This window comes from Panthera pardus, unplaced genomic scaffold (genome assembly GCF_024362965.1).
Source record: "Panthera pardus isolate Hobbes unplaced genomic scaffold, ASM2436296v1 HiC_scaffold_13, whole genome shotgun sequence".
NCBI classification, from domain to species: domain Eukaryota; kingdom Metazoa; phylum Chordata; class Mammalia; order Carnivora; family Felidae; genus Panthera; species Panthera pardus.
The window spans coordinates 77181050-77206650 of record NW_026526688.1 but is presented as its reverse complement, the minus strand read 5'-3'; the positions used below and the strand labels follow the sequence as shown (position 1 = coordinate 77206650).

At 43.3% G+C, this 25601-nt stretch overlaps 2 protein-coding genes across 14 annotated transcripts in view; one reads left to right on the top strand and one right to left on the bottom strand.

Moving 5' to 3' along the window:
* The window catches only part of DCLK2 (doublecortin like kinase 2), a 153976-nt gene extending 143504 nt beyond the window's left edge, over positions 1-10472 (top strand). For 5 of the 8 annotated variants that reach the window (XM_053901197.1, XM_019441298.2, XM_019441297.2 and 2 more), the window contains 3 exons: positions 524-604; positions 1755-1871; positions 7175-10472. In XM_053901197.1, the coding sequence (XP_053757172.1) occupies positions 524-604; positions 1755-1871; positions 7175-7402 (426 nt within the window). In that variant the 3' untranslated portion in view covers positions 7403-10472. Of the gene's footprint in view, positions 1-523; positions 605-1754; positions 1872-4155; positions 4237-4791; positions 4875-7174 lie in introns of all 8 variants that reach the window. The other 3 variants (XR_002077816.2, XR_002077815.2, XM_019441299.2) reach the window with 2 other exon arrangements.
* Positions 10473-14973: 4501 nt separating this feature from the next.
* Positions 14974-25601, bottom strand: part of LRBA (LPS responsive beige-like anchor protein) — a 781419-nt gene continuing 770791 nt past the window's right edge. For all 6 annotated transcript variants that reach the window (XM_019441290.2, XM_019441289.2, XM_019441291.2 and 3 more), the window contains exons 56-57: positions 22167-22318; positions 14974-16283 (exon numbers count right to left, since the gene is read on the bottom strand). In XM_019441290.2, coding sequence (XP_019296835.1) covers positions 16193-16283; positions 22167-22318 — 243 coding nt within the window. In that variant the 3' untranslated portion in view covers positions 14974-16192. The remainder of the gene's footprint in view (positions 16284-22166; positions 22319-25601) is intronic.

The window sequence follows — 25601 nt, the reverse complement described above, 5'->3', positions numbered from 1 at the left end:
TTTAATGTGTTTCTTCTTTAAGTTCATCCCACAGTATAGTCTCTGGAACTCATAGGCACATTCTGAAAGCTGGACTGGCTGTCTTCCCAATTTGCCCCTGCCACCCTCCTGCGTTCCTCTAAGCCCTAAACATGCGTTCTTTCATTTATTTAAGAAATATGTATTGGACACCCATCAGAATGTGGGAATGAGACATACTGACTTGCCAAAAGGAACAATACTGCAGTTTTTACACTGCGGAATGATGATAATAACCAGAACTCTTAGGAGAGAACATCTTGGTTTAATGTAGACCCAGGAGAGACCTTCTCTTCTCTCACACTGGTGCTGCCCTGAGGCAGCCGTGTCTGTGTGATTGCCTGGTAGGGCAGTAGGAATGTAGGTGATAATAGCTTCTAAGGTGAAATGGCTGAGCAGCTGTGTTGGCTGGTTCTTTGAAGTACTTAGTGCAAGCTCAGATATCTGTGTTTATGCTGGAAGTCCCCACCTCGCCTCTTCTATACTCTTCTTTATTTGGTTCCAGGAATTAATCAGTCAAATGCTTCAGGTAAACGTTGAAGCTCGGTGTACCGCGGGAGAAATCCTGAGCCACCCCTGGGTGTCAGTAAGTACCCACGTTCTTGGGGAAGGAACATCTGTAAGTTCTGTGACCACCAGCCTGCTTCTTCACCGTGGCTTTTGCACATGCAGAGCTCTGCATCCAAGTTCCATGGCAGATGAGATGTCTGTTTTCTCTCATGAGCAAGTAGCACGAAGGTAGCTCTCTGGGAGAAGGCACTTGGCATGAGGATCTCGGAGTATTTGATCCTGCTCAGTGAGTGACCTGGGCAAGTCACTGTCCCTTTCTGGCCCTCACTTTCCTCATCTACAAAATGAAAGGATTGGTTGGGATGCGCTCTCAGGAGCCTTTCAGCTTTTGCCTTCTGTACTTACGGGGTTTGAGAGTTTTCAGGATTTGCCCAGAGATGAGCATGTTTCAGACGCTGATCCCCATGTCTTTATGGCACATGGTCGTAGGAGATCTCCTGCTGAGAGTAAGGAGGCTGACTGGAGCCTAGTAGAGGGGGTGTGACGTTGGCCAGAGTTCGTCTGGGCTTGGTGGTACCTCTGGGTTTAGGGTAAATGTGATCCATTAAGTGGTGCTGGTGGGAGAGTTTGCATTTACCTTATTCCCAAAGACTCCATGAGAGTGAGGTTAATGTACTTAGCCATGGGCTTTTGCCTGCTTGTGGGGGAGTGGTGGCTCCTTGCACCCCTCCACTATCTCTGCAGGGTCCCACACATCCTGACATGAGGGTTCAGCCTCTCTGGATCCTGCCAAGTGACTTAGGTCTTGGACCAAGTAGCTGAGATGCCACATTTCTTTATGAGCGATAAAGACTAACAACTAAGTGAATTCTTGATCAAAATAATAAACTCTTCATTAATTTTGGTGTTTCCATGGGAGGGATCTGTACTAAACTCTGTGGGATTTGTGCCTTGGGGACAGAGTCTTAGAAGCCTGAAGAGTGTCTTCCTTCGTGTTCTCAGAGACTGGTGCTCTCTACTTGGCCTGATTGAGGCTTAAGGAGCAAAGGGAATGGCTTGGGGTCTTCCTGAGGACATAGGACTGCTAAACAGCAGTAATTGTTCCCCTAACCTTGTGGTGAAAATCAGTCCTGTTAGGAAGAGATGGTGGGGTGAGGGTGACTATTCAGGAAAAGCCAACGTAGACCTGAGAATCTGAAATCATTGTATTTGATTCTTTTCTGTAGGATGATGCCTCCCAGGAGAATAATATGCAAGCTGAAGTAACAGGTAAACTCAAACAGCACTTTAATAATGCGCTCCCCAAACAGAACAGCACCACCACCGGGGTCTCGGTTATCATGGTAAGTGGAAGGCACTCTGTTCTGCCCTTGGAAAGCTGAAGTGTCGGGCCTGACTGCTCGGTGGACTTTGAATCTTTAGAAGTGAATAGCCGAGGTTCCCTCACATGGAAGTCTGCACCTTCCATGTTCCTCTTTGCTTTTCAAGATTGGCTTGGCACGTGGAGTGCACCCATCTGGCCGACTCCCAGGCCTCGAGTTCTGGGGTAGGGGGCTGTGCAGGTACCAGCAAGGCCAGCCTGATGGGTCCCGGCACCAAGGAGCCGCTGGCCCCTTCTCCCGGGCTCGGTGCCCTCCCTGGCAGCTGCTTCTGCTCTCCTCTCTGTTTCTCATCCGGAGAGGGCCTCCCAAGCCCGGCTGGGATTTACAGCCTAAGGAAGGAACTCCCTGCCTATTCAAGGCTTCACAAACACACTGTGTGAGGTATGAATTATTCTTTGAGACCAGGGGTAAGAAACCGCTAAAGTTAAACAAATTCCTTTAAAAAATCCGTGCTTTGTGGCTTTTAAAAGTACAGAACAATGTAAAAAATATATATTTGTGTTTTTGTTTTCAGGGTTAGAAAGATTTTGAGATGTCAGTAACAATGATCCCCATAATTTTTTTTAGGTCTTCCTTCTTTCAAAATGATTGTAAGGGAATTTATCTAAATGCATAAACACAACAAATAAACAGTGGCATTAAAGTAAGGAAAGAAACGTTAAGGTAAATTTAGCAAAAGAGTAAATAAAGGCAGAAAGAATAAAATTGAACTAGAAGTGCGGTTAGCTCACTCAACACCGGCTGTCCTGGCCTGAGTTCCTGCTGAAGTCGGGCCTGAAGCCCGGCAGTGAGTATGTCCCCTCCTGTTGTGGCACCAACACTGGGGACCATGACCTCTGTTCTGCCCATACCGCTCACACGATCTGGGAGCAGGTGAGGGGTTGCCTTCTCCAGGACCTGGGGTGGCTTTGGAATCAGACTTTCTAAGGGGACAGGTGCCTGAGTTGTTAGCGGCTTGGCCACCCCTGACAGCCCCCTGGGAACCTGACAGCCAGTGATGGGCTGTCTCTACATTTCCAGCTTTCTTATCTCAGGACAAGCATCTCACCCTCTGGAAAGGTTCAACTTGTTTTCTACCCAACTAGAAGGAAAGCGGTTGCTTACTCTCTGGGACAGTGTAGTCTAGGAACCTTTACTCAAGAAGATTCTGGGTCCATATAGAAGCTGGAAGGAAACCCTTCCCCGCCCCCCACCCCCACCCTCAACACGGGGAATACAGAACACTGTGGTATGTGTTGTTGGGTATCCACCACCTTAGCCCCACTAATGGTCTGCCATTCCCCTTTCTCCCCCTGGAGCGGCTGCATTTACCTGGAAGCCCTCTGTATGTCCTCGGAACTCCTTTACTCCTTCCCTGCTAGAAAGCGTGCTCTCACACTGCTTCCCTCCCCCAGACAAGGCCTGAGCTTGCAGACTCGGTCTTTTGACATGTTGCAGGACATTGGGGTGCTCTGTGCCAAAGTAATGAGAAGGCCTCTTGAGTTGTGGTTTTCCTAACATTTTAGCAGCGTTCTGCTGAAAGCCCGGGAAAGTCAGAGTTGTCACAGAGCTTAAACACTTTGAAAAGAGCCATCTTGATTGACTCAACAGCATGAGAACATTTTTAAGCGATTCACCTACAAGAGCAGGCACTGATGGGTGGGACGGATGGCAAATTACAGACTGGTCGCATGGACACCGTAAGGCTTCTGCAAAATTTAGAGGAAATAAAACATAGAAAATTGGCACACTTGACACATAATGAAGAATCTTAAGAGTGTTTTTTAGGATCAAAATTTAATGGCTAGGTTAATTAAGCTTCAGAGTCTCCTAGAAGAAGGACCTTTAACGGGACTGTGCCCAGGGCTTAGGAGAGTTCTGCCATCGTTGCCTGGGTTACCTGTGGACTCAGCGCCCACACAGGAATCATGGGCCGACGCCTGTGGCCCGCTAAAGCTCTGGAATGACCCAGCCCTTTACCTTATGGCCCAGTATAGGCTCTGTTCTGGATAATGACATTTAGAGCCTCTCAGAAGCTGTATCTTCCGGCTTACAAATGATATTTCCCATTTGCTATGAAGGAGATCAGTAGTCAAATTTCAAGCCCCTTAGCTTTAACTGGATGGTTGTATGAGTGAACAACCTTTATTATATCTGTAATCCCAGTGGTGGTTGTGCAAGTGGTGTTTTTATGTGTGTGTTCAGTTGATTTTGAGCATGTTGGCAGGGTCCCGTCTAACCTCATGTTCCCTACACAACTCTGCAGGTTGTTAGGTCTGAGGAGCTGCTGAGTGGCATTATCACATTCAGTACCTACAGGAGAAATCAGTAAAGCTTGTCTCTGGAGGTACCGATTCTCAATGGCCAAAAAGCTGGCCTGTGAATTCGGGGCTTGTTCCCCAAAGCAGTGGCAAGAAGGCCTCCATGGGGATGCCATGCTAATCCTCACCCAACTGAGGACCTGGCCTGGGGCATGGTTGTGTGGGGGCAGCTGGTGGTGCTTCTGTGTTGTCATCCTCATCACCGCTACTGTGTGTCTGTGTGTCCTGCCCTTGGGAACAGTTTTAAGTGTTTTTTATATTAAGAGCAATTAACCACAAATGACTCTCCCTGGTATTCATACGTTCTCATAAGTAGAGTATGTGAGGGTAACCTCGTTCCCTGCAGATACAAAGAGAAGTGGAAATAATAGTGTATCAGTGCTCTAAGGTCGAATCATCAGATAACTTTCCTGTGACCCATACAACCTTACTGTCTGTTGTCGCGCCTGGCATTCTCTCCGCCTTGGCCCCCCACCCCAAAGTCAGTGCCTGAGGCTCCCGTGAGAAAATTATAGGATAGGAATGAAAATAACAGCAAAAGAAAGTAAAGTTGATGCTATTGTCTGCATTTTATTTGACAGTTTGATTTGACAGTTTGAGAGACACTTCAGAGTTTCACTCTTAACCCAGTTGAGACTATGGGGGATCCTGAAGCAGAATTCTGGTATTCAAACATGCTGTGCTTAATCAGAGCAACTTCTAATTTGCAGCCCATCTTAAATCTGCATGCTTGTCTCAGACTTTCTGACACCAGCGTCCAGCTCTTAGCTTCTTATCGGTGCGGGTCTCCTGTACGTACTGACATCCTTCTCAGCCAGCAGAGCATACCCTTGGAAAACTTTATCTTAAAACTTTACAGCTTGCCCCACTGCCTGTCATCCCAGATCAAGAGCTGGCGAGTGCATAGCAGGAGGACGCCAGCAGCTCTCCGGCTCAGTGCTGTTTTTCACTTGGTGAAAAAGCAACTTTTTGTGAACAACAGCAAAGGACAAGTAACTCTGTGAAGGCTTTTGTTCTCTTTCTCCAGCTACGTGTCCAAAGATACATTTTTATCAGTAAGACAGGTGTGGAGCCTTTGGGATAAGAGAAGAGATTTATATTGGATTAGGCTTTGGTTTAAGACAGGCCTGTGGTTCTGAATAGCACTTGCATTTTCTTTGACTTGTCGCTTGGTATAGTTAAAGGACAGTGCCTCTGCGGGGCAGGCTCCTTGTTTATCCCCCAGGGGGCACATCCCAGCCTCAGGGACGAGGCCATCTTGTGGCAGGAAAGGGAATTACAAGAAACCCTCATTTGCTGCATCTTGTAGCCAACTTGAGAAAGGATGAATTCACATGGAGGGCTTTCCCCCTCAGAGGGGATGATGTTTCTTTCAGGGGGAAATTTGGGAATGATTTGGGTTTAATTTGAGATAGACAAAACTGTTTCAGTCATGTTGCTTCTGTTTAAAGTAAGTCTAGTTTCTGTCCCTGCTTTCTCCTGCCTCTCCCGCTGCCTGCATTGCTTCCCTCTGACTAGGTCCAAGGCAATGGTATGTACTAACCGCACCGCAATGCTTTGTTCCGCTGCACACACACATGGTCTCCTGACAGGAACAGAAGAGGAGCAATAACTGGGGAGTTACTGTCTCTGCTACCCAGGAGGGGCTCTGTGGTAGAACCAAGTTGAATGCTGCCTCTCCCCATTTTCAGAGTGTTCACCGAGGCGTGGCTTGGCCTCCTCTCATACTAGGAAGTTGGAAGCTTGTTAAAGAGCAATGCTAAGCTTCTGAGGGGGCTTTTCCACAGTTACCTGCTCCCCAGGTAATTGAAATTGTCCTTGGAAATTGCCGGCTATTCAGCGTGAGCTTGGAAGGGCCTGTGGAGAACCCTGTTTTACAGCTGACACCAAGCCAGCCAGCCACACAAGTCCATCTTAAAAGGTGTTGTTCATTCGTATCTTCTCCAGACCTTTTTTTTTTTTTTTTTTTTTTTTTTAAGAAATAAAGAATCTGTACTACATTTCCCCTCAGGGTAGTTAGATTACAAAACGCCTCCTGATTATTGTGCCTTTGAGCTAAAGGTGCCTGAGAACTGAAAGCACATTTGGAAACCCAGTGAGATGACAGCTTGGCTGGGTCTCACTGGACAAGCAAGGAAATGTTCAAACTGAGTCAGAGGAGGAGAAAAGAAGATCAGGTCTTACCTCCCAGTGTAAGGTCAGAAAAGCAAGGTGATTTCCTCATGGTTGTGGCTGTTTCTGTGCTCCTTGAAGAGATGAGCAGATTAAAAACTTTAGGGGTGAAGCACCTGGCTGGCTTATTGGGTAGAACACGCGACTCGATCTCAGGGTCATGAGTTCAAGCCCCATGTTGGGCATGGAGCTTACTTAAAAAAACAAACTTGGGGTATAACAAGATAAAACTGTCCAGAAAGACCAGAGAGCAGGTCAGGTGACCATGCAGGATGTCAAAAGGGGTAATGGTGCACGATCAGATTGCAGGACTTTTGTAGATTATGCAGACACTTGGGTTGTATAGGGATTACTTATTTATATGACATGTGAGTAACTTTTCAACCTGTGATGAAGAACTTGCCTTAGAAAAGCTGTCAAAGCCCTAGTGTTCTTGTAGGGTTTGCTCATTGTCACAGGATTCTTCTGGGCTCCAGATCTGGGCATGGGAAGAAGCACTCAGAACTCAGGCAAGCTCAGAGCCAGAAAATAATTGCCTCAGGCTGCCATCCAGGGCCAGCTGACACTAAGCCAGGAGCAGGGGCCAAGTGTGGCTGACCGCCTGGGGGGTTGGGGAGAGGGTATCCTCAGCCGTTGCTTTTCTCTTAGGCTTCTATTGGAAGAGAAGCTCGATGTTATTTCTCCTCTTCTGTTTCTGAGCCCTGTGCATGCTCTTGTGCGCTCCTGTCGTGGTAGCTATGACCCAAGCCCGGGCCGGGCTAATGTGTTATTTCTCCACTGGTTTCTCCTTAGAACACGGCTCTAGATAAGGAGGGGCAGATTTTCTGCAGCAAGCACTGTCAGGGCAGCAGCCGACCCGGGATGGAGCCGACCTCTCCAGTCCCTCCCTCAGCTGAGGAGCCCCCTGTGTCCGCACCGGCAGACCTGGCCCCCGCCCCTCCAGAGTCTCCCACACCCCCTTGTCCTCCTGCTGCCGAAAGCTGCGAGCGGGCAGGGACCTGGCGCCGCCACCGCGACTGACCCCGGGCAGACAGGCGGACAGGCTGGAGCCCGCCGCGGCTGGAAAGCCCCTCTTGTTGGGCCTCAGCCCTCTCGTTGAAGAGCCTTTCTCTGCTGACTGCTGTTGGGAAGTTTGCTGGCACCTCTGAGGGCTGCCAGGATCCAGGAGCTCGATGCCAGGGATTTGCTTCTTTTCATAATCTGGGCTCTGCCCGCCGGTTCCTGGAGGTGTCCTATGCAGTGTTAGCTGCCGTGACAGATATTCGGAGCGGCTCGTTTTAAATTGTTTTCAGTTCAGTGGACATTTTTGCAGTGTCACCAGGAGAATGTGCAACTTTTATCTGGGATTTAATGCATTTTTATAGAAACACTTTGGATGAATCAAGCTCTCTCCCTATTTAAGTAAACTCGGAACGTTCCTTTTTTTTCTTACAAACAATTTAGAACTGCACTTGTCCCTTTGTGGGTGTCCTGTGAGAGGTGGCATAGCACCTTCCTCTGCCGAGGGGGTTCGGAGGACTGGCGTTCTGATGGAAGAAGTGAGCACCCGAGAGGACAGTCTGGTCATCGGACACTAATTCAGACTTTGAAAAGTGGTTCCAGGTGCCCGAGGAAGCAGTCCACCATTAGCCTGGGGCGCTGGGCTCACCTAAGACAACACTGGATATTTATTTGTATACAGACCACAGGGGAATGTCACTTTCTTCCCTAGACAGTGTGCTCTCCCCCAACTCTTCCCACATATGTATTAGGAGACATTAATGGAATCGTCCTTTGGGCTTTTTCATGAAAGGCGTGGCGCATGCGGCACCCCCCCAGGCCAAGTGGTTTCTTCTCAGCAAGCCGGCTTCTAGCAGAGCACGGTAAACTAGCCACCGCAGTCTCTTTCATCATCTGCTTGTCATCTGGAGCTGGCCGGAAACAACTGAGGAAACATAGCCCGAGGCACAGTCAGGACCGGGGCAGGAAGGTGCTCCACAAACATCCTCTGTTATTAACCTTCTGGAAGGCTGCTGGCAGTTTTTCCTTTTTTCCCCCACTACCCTGCCCTTTTTAATAATTGTACATAATCAATGTATTTGTTTTACCTGCTCATCTTCTAAACTGGGGGGCCCTGTAGTTCATTCTCATTGTTAGACTTTTGCCTCTTATAAGTGTACCCAACCTGCAATAAACCCTTCTTGAGGAAAAAAGTGATGGGGGTGGGCAAAGGATTGTGTGGTGTTGTTTTGCAAAGGATGTGTGATCAGAGCACACTTCCTTGGCCTAGGTTCATGTCCTTTTATGAAGTTTTAGGTGAGGAGTGGGGAGGGAGAATGATGCTTGGGAAGAACACATGAAAATGCATCTTGGTCAAAGTGTATTTGCTAACAGGTGCACACACCTGCAACAAAAGCTCAGGAATAAATAGGGATTGTTAATGTATGGCAGAGGAATCTTATGGAGCCAATGGCAGGAAGGTCAGGCTTCACAGGAAATAGGAAGCAGGGCAACTGTTCCCCAGTCTCCTTCTGTCTGTCACTGTCTCTGACTCCGAGACTGTGCAGTCTCCTGTCTCTGCTGCTCTGGGTGCATTTTGGCTCTTGGTTCTGTTCTCTCGTAACTCCTGCTTGCCTGTAGCTCTGATGTAGCCTGGTGCTGCTCTGTCCCCAACTTCTCAAGGCTGTCCCAACTCCAGGCCTTGAGACCATCTACTTCCACTCTGGATCTCTTAATTCACATTGCTGAAGGAATGAGACTATCTGACTGGCCCTTCTCCCTGGGCTGGTGCTGACCCATGATTCGATCCAGCGGCTGGTTACAAAATGCAGATTTTGCCTCCTGGGCCTACAAAGGCAGCAGGTATAGGCTTCAGGAGGAGGGCAGTTTCAAAAAAGCTGTAATGTATAGGTCTAGAACATTTTGCTTGTCTCTGGCCTCACTAATGAGTTAAAGAGCAAGCTTTTTCATGGCTCCCAGTGGAGATATTTTTGTTAATGAAAGAGAAGAGCTAATGTAAAGGAAAGAGAACATGGAAATAGTGATGGAGCATGGCCTCTGGCAGTGATCAGAGCCTGAAACCAGGGTCCCTCTCTGGAACGAGGTTAAAAGGCATTTGCTGACAACTTCAAGTATTTGCCAGGGAAGTGCTGGTCACTGGTGATAAGACGAAGGAGTGTCTTCTGGACAGCACGTGCTCCCATCCTCTGTGTCACCCTCAGATGGCCTGGGACATGGTGGGGGAGGATGGCCTGGAGACACGAAGTAGCATGAGCAGGTGCGGCAGCACAGCCTAGCAGCTCTCCTGTAATTACATGAATCCCACAAACACCTGGAGAAACGATGTGTGGCGGTGAAGGAGCAAACCAAGCCGTTGACCGTAACAACGCAAGTCACAGAATTGGTGGGAGACAGAGTCACTGTGCAGTTTTAGGTTCTTCCATCTCCAAAGCTGTGCTCTTTGGAGGAACCCTGTCCCACGGGGACAAATCAAGGCCCGGGTGTGAATGGTCATCTAAGTAATGATCCTAAATAAAGGCCCTGACACCACAAGCAAACTGTTCATTTGCCCATGTGTTTAGAAAACATTTGTTGAGCTCTTCTTCTGTTCTCAGAGTCCAAATTAAATATAGGGATGTAATTGCTAGGTTTCTCTGTTCCTGCACAGTGAGAATGGCATGTACTTGTTTGATGTTCATTCCCTTACTCCAGCAGGGGATCTGTGTCTAAAGGATTTGACCTGTGAAGGGGTAGAAAAAGGGAAGTGGTGACCTGCTGAAGCCACCATGGGGTGCCTGCTGGGCTCAGCAACTGCCCAGGGGTCAGGGAGTGCGTGTCTCTCTCTTCAAAAAGGTTGCTGTGTTATGGAAGTATATGGAATACATGGATTAAAAACATTCGGTAAAACTTCCAGAATATTTTCATGGATACAACTGTGAAATGTGAATTTGAAAATAGGATCGTTGAGAGCAGACTGTATGGGACGAGAAAGGGAGCTAATGATGTTGGTGGGGAAAGACCTCTGGAGCAGCGCTGCCCCCTGGAAACACAGTGTAAGCTGCCTCATTTAACATTTTCTGGTGCCACATTAAAAAGGAATGGGTGAAATTAATTTTGTAGTATATTTTATTTAACCCAGCGTGTCTACAGTATTATTTCCACATGTAACCAAAGTAAAAAAAAAAAAAAAATCTTTGAGTTTTTTTTTTAATCTTTGAAATCTAGTGTGTGTTGACAGGCACAGCACATCTTGGTTTGGACCTGGCACCTGTTGAGTGTTTCACAGCCCATGTGGCTCCACCGGCCACACTGGATCGTGCCGCTCGAGAGAAAAGCCCCAGACAGCTCTCGGTCTTTGTTCCTGTTCTTTTTTTGTTTTGTTTTTGCATATGATGTGAACGACCATCTAGAAAGAATGCTTATCCATGTTTTAAGTGGGATGGGCTGGATTTCAAATTCTCTCAGCAGGTGAGAACACTGATCGGACTGTGGTGTGAAATCAGAGCGTGAAGCCCCTGCCATTCTGTTGCCTGAGGCCTTGATGTCCACGACTTCATGGGAAAGACCCGAGAGCAGAGAACTTCAGTGGTCACCATTCATTAGGTGCCGACAGAGCTGCTGAAATGTCAGAACCTTAAACTGTGTTGTGAGAAGTCTGTGCAAATTGTGGGCAGCATGAGCCGAGCCCTCGTGTGTGTGTGTGTGTGTGTGTGTTTGTGTGTGTGTGTGTGTGTGTGTGTGTGTGTGTGTGTGTGTAGGTCTGTTGTGAAGGCCTCCCAGTGTGTGGTGGTGCCCATAAAACAATGATCACGCGGAAGAGGGCAGCCAGAGAGGTGAGGAGGACCGTAGCCCTGGCAGCCAGGGACTGGTGGGAAACACCATACGGTGGTAGTTAGGGGAGACCAGAGGCACATCTGGTAGATGTCTTGGGCTGAATGAAGAACTGTTCCGTAGCAGGGATGGTGGTCCAAGGTTAGCAGGCAGGAGTTACGAAGGGCCAGACGTGAGTGCAGAGTCTAAGACTCTAGCCAAAGGGCAGTCCAGTGACAGAATTAGCTGCTTTCTGAAGGAGTGACAAGCCAGTCCTTGAAAATGCTTAGCTGCTAAATAACCACCAGAAAAGTTTATAGTGTACAGAGTATTTCATCCTGTATCATTTGAGCCACACCACATCTGTTAGAGATATTAATGTCCACATTCCACCAGTAAGGAAACTCAGAAGGACCAGGAGCTCATCCAGGCATGCTGGAGCTGGGACTTGCTCCTCTCGGTTCCCCCGGAAGCTATCCTTACGACTGGGCTGTCGTCTAGGTGCTCAGAGATGCTTTACCTGGGACATCTATGTCATAGGCAGAGGTGGGATGGTCTAGCAGAGACATCTGGCAAAGTGGTAGAAAACTGAGGAGGCCTGACAGGTTATCACAAGCAGGGGGGTGAGTTCTGTTAGATGAGGAAAGAGTAGTTTTTCCAGAAGGAAGCTGATACATGCAATTTAGCTTAGTCTTAGCCAGTGGATTTTTTTTTTTAAGTTTGCTTGAGAGCCTGTGTGAGTGGGGGATGGGCAGAGAGGGAGAGAGAGAATCCTAAGCTGGCTCCATGCTGTCAGTGCAGAGCCTGACACGGTGCTCAAACCCATGAGCTGGGAGATGGTGACCTGATCTAAGATCAAGAGTTGGACACTGAACAGGTGCCCCGTTGGCCAGTGGATTTTAAGAGGGCTACCTGGTAAAACCTACGGCCTTGAACTCAAAGGCAGTTAGCTGTGGGAAGGGGTTGTTCTCATTGAACACTGAGGGGAAGGAAAGGATGTATTTGGTACACAGGCATTTTGCTCCTGCCCTTCCCTTTCCCAAACCTCTTTCATTTGTGTGCTCAGGATGGTTTCAACCCTGTGGGCCGAGTTTGGTGGGTTCTGAGGCTTGGGCACCTGTCTGTGCCGAGGATGAAGTCGAGTCTGGGGAATGTCTTTCAAATTGTCCCAAGTCCAAAGCTGCAAAGCAGCCAGTTGCTTCCTGCCAGGTATGAGGAAATTACAAGCCTGCCCAGCTGCCCCGCCCCCCCACCGTGGTTTTGGCAAGGAAAGATATTCCTGAACTTGAGACAGAAAAGTAATTCTTTTCATGTTTCTGGCATATGACCGCTGAGGTCTCAGAATTCATAGGAACATTTGTGGATGGCCGTCTTCCCTTATTGGATAGTCTGGCTGTCTCTGGAAGACAGCTTGCCGAAAGACCAAACCACACTCAGTTTCATTAAAAAAACGTCCCTTGGTTTGAACAATTTGAATTTTTGGTCTGTAGCAGGGAGGGCTGGGAGTGTTGTATCAGTGTCATTAATAATAGGCTTAGATTTTTGTAAATAGTGATCTTATGACTTTGAGGGACCAAAAAGTGCAAGATGGATTCAGCTCTTCAATGTGAAAGAAAAATACAAATGAGGATTTTCCCATACATCTGAGAGGAAAGAGGAGAGACAAAAGGAAATGTAACAAATGTTTTTTGTATTTTGTTATTTTATTGGTTTGCTGTTTTTATGGTCTTTTCCTCCCATTTTTTAGTTTAGGAAGTTGTGAAACTTCCCAGCTTCCTTATGCTACAAAAAAGGGGGAGTAGCTAGGCTGATAGCTCTCCTAACTGAAGTAGAAAACTCTTCGCCCAGCAGTGGGGCAGAATAGCCAAGTTTGGGGCCCTGGCATATTTGCTGATACACATGGTTTATGCAGATTTTGGGATTTACGTCCTGTCCTCCTCCTCTTTTATTTGTGAACATGCTTTGTCCTAATGTGATGTCACATGATGGCGTGAGGCTGGGGGGCTGGCTGCTACTCCACGATCTATAACGCATACGAGAAACCGGCAGACCTTCTCCACCAAGCTCAGTGGTGGGATCCTTCATACTGTGTCGTTGCAGAAGGATTCTGTATCCTTGGTCTGCTGTGTTCTTTCATAGTGATGGGGGGTGGAGCAGGGGCAGGACTAATGCAGTAAGAAGGACCAAACCAGGCCCGTGATTTGTATGGCCAGGAGCTCTTGAAATCATATCCAGTAAAAACATGTCACAGATACCTAGTGAAAATCTCTCTCCTAAAATTCCTATCTGGTAGATCTGTCGTATGCTAACTTAATTGAATTCTAGTTGCTGAAAAGAGTACAAAGTGGATGTGCTGTCTGGCTGTTCCTGGGATTCCCAGCCATCACCTGCAAACTTGGCCCACACCCTGTCTGCCAGCATGGTGGAGGAGGGGGCCACATGGCACCAGGTGTGCATGGTCAGGCCCCTGGGCTCTGCTGTCGGATGTGAATGGAAAAGGGGAGCCCAGGTTCCATGTTACCTCACGTCCTACATGCAGCTTCTTGGGGTTCCTGTGCAGGGTCCTTTGAATCTTCATGTCCTATATGCTAAGTAGAACTAAAGTGTGATGTCATTTCAGGGGGCAAGATCATTCCTTTTTATTGAATTAATGAGATTTATTTATGGATGTCTGGTGTACTCTGGGGGATAAGATTCTCATCTAAGAGTGAATCATTCATCAGCATGTATCTGTGCTTGTCAAGTTTTCATGTCCTATATTCGCTAAGCCTGTACACTTTCTCTCAGAGACCTAGTGCTATTTCTTAAATTACAGAGCCTCAAGAACTTGATTGGTGACTTTTCGGTAAGAATCAATACTATCAGGGAGGAAAATCTGAATTTCTTGAGGCAGTGCACTTTAAAAGGAGCTGTAAATCACCGTATGTAAACTGAACACCCCACACTTTGAACCACGTCCACGTACCGAATGTCTTACCACGCTTCCCGTCTGTTGTAGGGCATCCACTTTCATCCCAAACCACCTCAACTTTGACTTTTTCTCCTAATTGGTTTAAATTTATTTGGAGTGTAATGGTTTCTTTAAAAAGTAGTTAATACTGGATAAAGTAGGTGAATGCTGAATAAATCCAAACAAATATGGTAAACAGATTCTGTCATTAAGCAACCCTTATGTTGACATGAACTAGGTTTGAGTAAAGGAACACAGAAGTGATACATGTTAAGTCATGCTTCTGTATTACTTTGTGTTTCTGTTACTTTTCCAGAGTTGTAAGTTTTAAAAGCAGTATAGGCAGTGGAGGCACCAATTTTCCTCTTAGAGTCCAAGAGGAAGCTGCTTTATTCACTTTGCTTTAAGCTTATAAAAATAGGGTAGTTGAGGTATCAAATGCTTGGCATAAGGACTTAGGTATTCCTGATTTTCTCCTACCATTTTCTCTAAAGTTTCTAAAGTATAATATCAGAGGGTAATGGTGGTGAGGATGCTTAATTTACCTGTAACTTGCATATTTCTTTGACCTATGATGTACTCACATTTGACTTTTTTTTCTTTCTTTCTTAATGGTTTATAAAACAGTGGTGGATCTTAGATCTAGTGTTTTCATCAGCGAAGTCTTGGTAAGAGGGAGCCAAAGAAGGCCCATGTTCCTGTTTTCATTCAACAGTGTCTCTTATTGGTTATGGTTCAAAATCTGGGACTGAACCAGAGTTTGTTTTTTTTTTGTTTTTGTTTTTTTTTTTTTTTTTTGCAAAGAATTATCCTTGTTTTAAAGTAGAAGTGAAAAGATAGTATTTTCCAAAAATTCAATCACAAATGCCATTTTATTTTTTCTGTCAAACTGAGTTGTTCCAGTCCAAATCTCTGCTTTTAGCGAAGAGCTGAGTGTTGGGAAATAGGAAGGGACCCCTTTAGGTAAGCTGCAAGGGAAATAGAGATGGATTGTCGGTTTCAACTCAAAGTTCACAACTTACAAAGAATTTATTTATGCAATACAGACCTTTTCTCAAATATTTTTCACAGAATTCCACACAGCAATCTACTAGAAAAGTAGAACTATACACCAAAATAACATGTTTCTCGGTACAAATTGCTACTCAAAGGAAGGTGAAGATATTCAGTAACAAATAGAAGGTGAAATGGGTGTTGCTTAATACAGCACCTGGTGGCCTCTGCGCTCAGACTGGGGTGGGGGAGGGGAGCCCTCGCTGATGGCTCCTCAGTGAGTGGGCACTGTCAAACCTTAGGGGTGAGCTTTGGTACCTGCGTTTACTTCAGAAGAAAAGCAAAAGTTGTGAGCCCACGAGCATTCCCATCCTGTCATTTTGGTGTGCTATGAAGATGACGAATCAGGAAAAAATTGTAAATAAAAAACATTGTAAATACTTCACACTTGCTAGAACATGAGATCCTTTATGTTAAACACACAATAAAATAAAATAGCCTCCCCCAAACCATAATTTTCTAGGTCTAAAGCATGCCTGAAGAATAATATTGATAGAAATAATTCACTGAGATGCTTTAAATTACATTTACCATAATTTAAACATTACTATGTAAATCCCAGAAATTTCAGTGCTGAAGAAGCACAATTGCTTGGAAAAATACAGGACCCAAAGTACAGCATAAAATTCCCTATACCCATTACCCTATTTCTTAAAATCATGTATTTCTCAAGATTACAGATAAAGGGGAAGTGTTTTTTCATAATGTAGCTAGAATAAGTGGGTTTACTTGCTCCACTGGATATGTTTCCATAATTGGTGAAAATAGACTTCTCATTATGACTAAAAATATAGATTTTTTTTTAAACTACAGAACCCAGCAGCCAATTTTCTGCTTTGCTATTCCCCCCCAAAAAAGTCAAGCAAAGTCTACAAAAATAGCAATTAACTTTAAAAAATATTTTGCTTCTTCAAGCAAATTTAAGTTACATTCAGATGTGATAGCTATTTCTAAGAGAAAGATGCTGCCCATTCCTTTCCCTGCCTCGGCTGAGGGCGGGGTGGATAAAGCTGTCACTGTCAGTAGCGGGTTTGGTATTCGTGATGCCACCGGTTAAAGTCGTTGTAAAACAGAACGATGCTTCCTGAAGCCATGCCAGAAATGATGCACCTGGGAGAAGCAGAGAGAAGGAGGGGTTTACAAACCTATTTTTTCCCTAGGGATCTGTTACTAAAGAGATAACCGCCCTCCCCAAATCTACAAGGTAAATACAGAAGATGGCAGTGAAACCTAACAATTTGTGAGAATTAAGGTATGTTTTTTGATGATCAATATGACAAGTCACTAAAACCTGGACAGACTTGATAATTTCTAATGTGGGGCTGGCTAGTGAGCCCTGATGTTTATTTTTACATATATAAAATGGAAGCATAGTTGACACACGACGATCCATTAGTTTCAGACGTACATCATCATCCCACAACTGTATTACCATTCTCACAAGTGGAGCCACCATCTGTCACCATATGATGCTAGTACAGGACCACTGACTCTGTTCCTCTGCTGTATCTTTCTCCTATCTTTTATATGAGGTATCAGAACCAAAAGAAATCAAACGTAATTGCTGGTGGAGGAGGATGCACATAGTTAAGTGATGGAGAGCTCTCTAACAGGTACAAAGTCAATGAAGAGTGAGAAAGCAGTGTGTTGACTGTAATTTGGACCAGGCCATGTTCTGCAGAAGATCTGGGTAGGGGCTTAGTCCTCTTAAAACCGTGAACTCACTGAGATGATCACTGAGGACAGGAGCTATCACTACTTGCTCCCCGTCCCTGAGAAGGTAGTGCAGGGAGAACACGGAGAGCCCTAAGACTGTTTATTTTTAACTTTTGAGAGAAATTGAACATGAGCTGGGGAGGGGCAGAGAGGGGGCAGGGTACACAGGATCTGAAGCAGGCTCTGCACTGACAGCAGAGAGCCCGATGTGGGCTTGACCTCATGAACCAGGAGATCACAACCTGAGCCAAAGCTGGATGCTTAACTGACTGAACCACCCAGGTGCCTCACTAAGATGAATGGTTTAGAGGGAGTCTATTAGATCTTCCTCTGAATGGTCTGGTTAGAACCAGTCTTTAGAAGTCATTTTCAATATTCTTCCTACTGTCTCCTATCAAAATTAGAAATTAAAATATGCCACTACCAAAACACCAAAAACAAAAGAACGCAGTAATGAGGGAATGAAAGACAAAAAAATGCTCTAAGACATACAGAAAACTTATCAGTAATTAATTATAAAGGCACTGAACTCTCCCATCAAAGGAGACTGGCAGAATGGATTAAAAAAAAAAAAGATCAAACTATATGCTGTCTACAAGAGACTCACTTTACACAAAAAGGTTGAAAGTGACAGAAGAAGATATTCCATAAATACACAAAAAGGTTGAAAGTGACAGAAGAAGATATTCCATGCATACATTAATGAGAGCTGGAGTGGTTATACTAATATCAGACAAAATAGGCTATCAGTCAACATCTGTTATGAGACAAAGATACTACATCAATTAAAAGGTCAACTTATCAAGAAGATATAGCAATTGCAGGCATACCTTGAAGACACTGTGTTCTAGACAATTGCAATAAAGCAAGTCAAATGAGTTTTTGGTTTCCCAGTGCATGTAAAAGTTATGTTTACATTTACACTGTAGTCTATTTCTATTTTTAAAAAATTTGTATGTTTTATTTTTGAGAGAGCGTGAGTGGGGTGGGGCGGAGAGAGAGGGAGACACAGAATCCAAAGCAGGCTCCAGGCTCTGAGCTGTCAGTACAGAGCCCGACACGGGGCTCAAACTCACCAACCGTGAGATCATGACCTGAGCTGAAGTCAGATGCTTAACCAACTTCAGGTGCCCCTATACTGTAGTCTATTAAAGTGTACAACAGCATGTATAAAAAAAATAGTGTATATACATGAAAAATGCTAAAAATTGCTAACCATTATCTGAGCTTTTTGCAAGTTGTAATCACAGATCGCCATAACAAATGTAAGGAGAACGTTTAAAATGGGAGCATTACCAAAATGTGACAGAACCATGAACTGGGTGAATGCTGTTGGAAAAATGGCAGTGATGTATTTACCTAACACAGGATTGCCACAAAACTTCAATTTGTAAAAACAGTATCTGTAAACCACAATAAAATCAAGTCTGTCTAGAAACTTAAATACACCAAATATCTGAGCCCCCAAAGAGATAGCCAAAACTGAAAGAACTGAAGGGAAAAATAAGCAGTTCTACAACAATAGTTGGAGCCTTCAATACCCCACGTTCAATGATGGGTAGAACGACCAGAAAGAAGAGGACCTAAAGAATACTAAAATCCAAGGGGATTTTAGAGCACGCGACTCTTGGTCTTGGGGTCATGAGTTTATGCCCCGTGTTGGGTGTAGAAGTTACTTAAATTCTAAGGGGGGGAGAAAAACTAAGTGGACCTAATACATATGTCAAACACCCAACAACAGCAGAATAGACATTTTTCTCAAGTGTGCATGGAACATTCTCCAGGATGAACCATGTTAGGCCACAAAACTAGTCTTAAATTTAAAAATCATACAAAGTATCTTTTCCAATCACAACAGAACTGAAGTAGAAATCAGTAACAGAAGGAAAACTGGAAAATTCACATAGAAATTAACCAGTGAGTTGAAATCTTAACAGAAATTAGAAAACACCGAGAAAAATTAAAACAAAACACAATAAGCCAAAAGGTAATGCAATGCTAAGAGGGAAATTTATAGCTGTAGATACAGAATTTAAAAAAGATCTCTATCGGTAACCTAATACTATACTTCGAGGAACATGAAAAAGAGAAAACTAAACCCAAAGCTAATGGAAGGAAGGAGATTATATAAAGATTAGAGTGGAGATAAAAGGATAGAAAAACATGGGAAAAATCAAGAAAACAAAAACCTGGTTCTTTAAAAAGATTAATAGAATTGACAAACTTTGAGCTAGATTAAGAAAAAAGGACTCAAATTACTACAATCATAGATCTATTACTTTCAACTTTACAGAAATAAAAGAGGATTATAAGAGAATACTAGGGACAATCATATACAAACAAATTGAAATGGAAATGAAAAAAAAGATTTTAAGTAATCTCTATATCCAGTGTGGGGCCTGAACTCACAACCCCAAGATCAAGAGTTGCATACTCCACCAACTGAGCCAGCCGGGTGCCCGTGAAATGGAAAAATTCTTAAAAACACACACTATACCAAAACCAAATCATGAAAAAATAGACAACCTGAATAGACTTACAAGTACTAAGGAGACTGAGTCAGTAATCAAAAGCCTCCCAATAAAGAAAAGCCCTGGACTAGATGCTTCAATGGTGAATTCTACCAAATATTTAACTCTCACTCTTCTAAAATCTGGAGAGGAGAGGAGAGAACACTTCCTAAGTCATTCAATGAGGCCAGCATTACCCTGATACGAAAGTCCAAGAAAGATGCTACAAGAAACAAAACTTACCAATATCCCTTATGAATACTGACAAAAATCTTCAATAAATGCTAGCAAACCTAATACAGGCACATATTTAAAGGATTAGATACGACCAAGATGGATTAATTCCTGGAATGCAAGGATGGTTCAACACAGAAAAATTAATCTACCACATTAATAGAATTAAAAACTACATAATCATCTCAATTGACGCACAAGAGGCATTTGACAAAATTCAACATCCTTTTATAGTAAAAGAAAAAAAACTAGGAAAAAAAAGGAAAGGACATAAACACAATAAAGGACATTTATGAAAAACTCACAGCTAACATCATACTTCATGGTGAAGACTCAAATCTTTTGTGATCAGAAACAAGACACAGCTAATCACTTTTACCAGTTCAATATGGTACTGGAAGTACCAGCCAGACCAATTAGGCAAGGCAAAGAAATAAGCATCTAAATTGGAAAGGAAGAAGTAAAATTATTTCTATTACAGATGACAAGATCTTATATTTAGGAAATCCTAAGGAGTCCACAAAAAGTTAACAAATGCAACAAAGTTGCAAGATATAAAATCAACACATAAAAATAAGTTGCATTTCTGTACATGAACAATGAAAAATCTGAAAAGGAAATTAACAATTCTATTTACAATAGCAACAAAACTGAATAAAATATTCCAGAATAATTTAATGCAGGAGGCAAAAGACTTGTACACTATAAACCACAAAATATCGCTGAAAGGAATATAAATAAATGTAAAGACATCTGTGTTAATGGACTGGAAGATTTAATATTATTAAAGTGATAATGCTAGCCTAAGCAATCAACAGAGTCAACCCAATCCCTATCAAAATCCATTTTTTTTTTTGCAAAATTCATAATGGATTCTCAAGGAACCCCAAAATAGCCAAAAAACATTCTTGAAAAAAAGAACAAAATCAGATGTTTTATATTTCATGATTTTCAAAACTTCCCACAAAGCTACAGTAACCAAAACAATCTGATACTGACATATAGACAACTAGAATGAAGAACCCACAAATAAACTCTGACATGTATGGTCAAATGGTTTTTAACAGGGTGTCAAGACAATCCAGTGGGAGAAAGGACAGTCTTTTCAACAAATGGTTTTGGGAAAACTTGATACCCACATGCAAAAGAATGAAACTGGATCCTTATCTACTGTCATACAGATATTCAAACTGGATCAAAAGCTAAATAAACATAAGCGTTAAAACTATAAAACTCACAAAGGAAAAGCTTCATAACATTGGATTTTGCAATAATTTCTTGGATACTGCTAAAGCATTCACAACAACAGGAAAAAAAGTTGAAAATTAAAAACTTGTACATCAAAGGACATTATTAAGAGTGCAGAGTCAACACCACTAGTCATTAGGAAAATGCAAATCAAAACCACAGTAAGAGACTACTTCACACCTATTAGGATGGCTATTATTAAAAAATCCACAACCAAAATATAACCTGTGTTGGTGAAGATGTGGAAAAACTGGAACCCTTGTGTGTGGCTGGTGGGAATGTAAAATGGTACAGCCACTGTAGAGAAGAGTTTGGCAGTTTGTCACAAAGTTAAACATAGAATTACTATGTGACTCAACCATTCCACTCCTGGGTATCCACCCCAGAGAAGTGAAAACAAGGATCTGAACAGATATTTGTATGCGAATATTCATCGCAACATTATTCACATTAGCCAAAAGGTGAAAACACCCAAAATGTCAGATGAATGCATAAACAAAGTGGCATATACTATTCAGCCTTAAAAAGGAATGAGGTTCTGAAACATGCTACAACAGGACAAATACTGTATGATTCCCCTTACACAGAGTACCTAGAAGAAGCAAATTCACAGACACTGGAATTGAGCTGGAGCTCTGGAAGGGAAAATGGGAAGTTAGTGTTTCATGGGACAGAGCTTCTGTTTGGGATGATGAAAAACTTCTGGAAATGGGCAGTGGCCATAGTTGTACAACAGTGTGAATGTACTTAATGCCACTGAATTGTACACAAAAAAATGATGGTAAATTTTATGTATATGTTACCTCTATAAAAAAAAAAATCAGAACTTAAATGAGTGTAGAAGCAGCAAGATGCCAAAGATTACATTCCCCAAATTTACCACTTAGAAGGTTTTAGGAAATAAGGCCAATCTCTCCACAAAATCCTCGTGGACATACAGGCCTTTTATATTATACATGTTTACGGTTTTTAGTTTTTATTTTAAAGAAAAAGTACTCTCAGAAATATAAAAAGCTTTATGGCAACATAATTACAGCCTTTGTTACTTAAATCCTATCTATTACTAGAGAATTCAGCCTTTGTCTAAGAGTGGCAATGCCATCAAAAAGAAACATCACACTTTTTAAAAAGTATCTTGGAAACCCCAATATTTACTGGATTTTTGATTGTGGTGACCCCCACAACCCATGGTGACCCCGATAACCCAGTCTGTCCATCAGACCATTTAAATAAATTCCCTCCAGTTTTTAATATCACCATCAGTAGACCATGATTTCAGTGTTACCTCTGGTCGTAAGACAGGGCCATGGCCCGGATTCCAGCGTCACAGCCCGGATAGGCGAAGAGGTGCTTGAGGTCAGACACCTGCCAGACCATGACCACACCATTGTCTCCTCCTGTGAGCAGGTACTGCCCGTCTCGGCTCAGCTGGATGGCCTATGAGACACAGCAATATTCAGTGGAGATGTGGTCCTAGGAGAACTCCGCCTCCCACCCCGTTTAATTTCCACACCACGAAGCCACTGCAATGCAGGGAGAGATTGTATGCATGTGTTCCTAAGGAGTTTTTAGGAAATCATGAGTTACAGAAAACTTCTGCCATTTTTCAAAAGTCAAATGGACAAAGTTAGGCAATGTCTGACGCTTTGTTTTTGTGTTTTTAATTTTTGATTTTTAAAGACGAGGTGCCCAAATCCTCCAGTTCTGTGAATACTATTTAGATGGTGTATGTGGTGGACTAGAACCAGTGCTCTAAAATGAGGAGCCTCATGGCACCTCTCCACTTGTACCGTGGACATGCTAAGAAGCCTATTTTGTACCAAGGCTATGCAGACAGTGCTAGCTGACCTCATATCGCCAATAAAACACTGCTGCCTTTGGGGCTACAGCCCCACGGGAGAAGGCCAACAGTTGTAGTACCTTCACTGGGCCTGCTGGATTTTTATAGCAGGTTAGGAAGACAAGCTGGTAGAGAACTACAGCTTCCAGGGTGATTAAACCCCGGGTGAAGCATTTTCTTCTTGCCTCAGGACTGACTGCTTCCTGCCAGTACTGAACAGGAAGTACACACATGGAATTTGCTCTTCGATCCCGTAAATTGGGCCAAATGTGGACCACTGCTTGTTTTTATAGGACGTTTTACATTTTTAATGGTTGAAGAAAAATCAACAGGATATTTCATGATGTGAAAATTACATGAATTCCAAATTTCAGTACCCATAAACAAGGGTTACTGGAACATAACCACGCCCATTTGTTTATGGCTACTTTCGCAAGTGACTAACAGAATATAGAGCCTGCAAAGCCTAAAGTATTTATTACTTATCCCTTTACAGAAAAAGTGTAAACACCTGTAATCCTGTGTCCACCTGGAGAGTGAAGTGGGAATACAGATGGTGCAAACAAGCCAGAAAGGAAAAAAAATCTAACTTCTGAAAAACATATCTACACTGTCCTACACTCAGTTTTAGTATAGTTGCCTTAAGTCTTTAACCTACCCTTTGACAAATTTTTTAAAAAATCATAGAAAAGTAAGGGCCGTTTCATAGGCATTCAATTCATATTTATGCAAATGCCAACTTTTACTGGTCTCTTAAATGTAGCTTCTTCTCAAGAATACAAAAATACATCTAAGAAATAAAAACCCACGTGTGGAAGATAGTTACATGTAAGAAATATTCTCTAAATCTTAATACAAATAGTAAGATTTTTCAATATAAGTAAAAATCAATATCCTTTCCCCCCATTCACTTTACAAATAGCGATGTCTAGGGGGTATCCGGGAGCTGCAGTAAAAACGAGGACAAACAATTATTTGCTCTACTTCTAAAATTCAGCTGATAAAAATCCATTAACCTTATGGTTGTGGTTCATTTGAGTTTTATACTTGAGGCTTTTTGCTGGATAAGTGCTATATTAAAATACAAATTAAAACTATTAATCTTTAACTCTTTGCACTAGTAAAGAATCTCTAATCCTAGTCTATCTGGAATTTAAAGCCTGGATTTTTAGGATTATACATTTATCAGCATCCAAAACATTTTAATGAGCCTGGGGCCTGCCAATGTGAAAAAGTATTTTGCTGGCCTTTCTCATGAGGAACCTGTCAAGTTCCCCTGGAGGCAAGAGTCAGGGTAACATTCACTGAATGGCACTCTGTCTTCTACTCAAAGCAGCCCTCACATAGTTCTTAACTCTAACACGCCTCCCTCCATACCCAGGCCGGGTTGAGCCTAACAAGTTTAAGAGGACCCCAGAGACATGCTTAGATTCTCCTCTGCAATCCAGAGTGCCTTGGACAATGCCACGGCTGAACTGGTTTCTACAGCCAGAGTGGTCTGCTGGGCATGATCACATCCTAAAACACAGCTTCCACAGAAAAAGAAAATAGATGAGTTCCTGTGGGTGAAATGGTGGCTGTCCTTTGTTTAGGGTAAAATAACTTTGCTGCTCTGTAAAAGCTGCCCACTTCATTTAAGTTACTCATTAAGACATCTAAACACTGCCTAGTTGATGTGCTATGATATGTTAACCAAATGCCACTGAACAATCTGGCATCTAAATAAAAACAGGTGGGAAGCCTTGATTAGTGCAGAGGTTCCCCAGGCTGCCTGCCTGCAGGGTTCTCAGTATTTCAAAGAAACTTAATTTCTGGTCTGAGCTGATGACTAATTTGTTTCCATGGTCTCCTTTCCTGATACAGGCTCAGACTGCAGGGCCTGCAGGATGGAGCTGGAGATTTTTGCTCTGTGATGTCTCTTACTCTTTCTCTCTCTCCCTCCTTCCCTCCCCAACGCAGTTAGCTGTGAAAGTGTCCATCTCCGGAGCCATGGGCAGGTAGTGCCCATTTTAGGCAGGCTTGTTTTAATCACACAGTTGCCACTTCCAAGTTAGTATGATAAAGTGCAGGAGTGCTGGGAAAAAGGCAACGGATTGTTTAAGCCTAAAATCCAGTGGGAAATATTACAGGGGAAAAAAACAACAATAGCTACAGGGCAGAGAGGAAAAAGCATGTGTGTATGAACAGTCTGCAGAAAGCCTCCTTCCTACTGCCTCAAGGAACTTCCCAGAGCCTTTCGCACTAACTGAAATGCCACAGATATTGTTTTAGCTAGCAAGGGATTTCAAATTATTTTACAGATTTATTAGTGTAGCTGACAGTATAATCGTAACTCAAAGTGACAGATTATCAACATTATTATTGTAAAGAAAAGAGGAAAGGAAAATCCTCTGATGTGTACTTGGTTTAAATGAAGTATTATGGGAAAGTAGGGAAAAATAAAAGCTGAGTATGAGTGCGTGCTTTTGTGGTAGAAGCAGTCAAAATACAATGAAGAAAACTCAGAGAAAAGGAGAGGACATTGGCTGAATTAAAATTCAGTGCTATGATATAGAAGCAGCAAGTGACCTTCATTTCATCTACGTAATCTATAGTTAGGGTTGTTGTTTCTTAATACTTCCTGATCCTATATCTATTTACTTGAGAAGGGGGTGATCAGGCTAGATGTGGGAAACTGGGAGAATTTATGTCATCTAAGCTGCCCCAGGTCAGGAGGAGCAACGAATAAAATGTCCAGAGCCAGCCTAAAAAGCCACACTCAGGGGCAGAGGCATTCCCAACATGTCTGAGGTTCCCTCACTGTACAAGGTCACACATACCTCCAACCTCATCTCGGAAAATGACAGGAATACCTCAGCTTCACTTTATTTTAACCTGCAC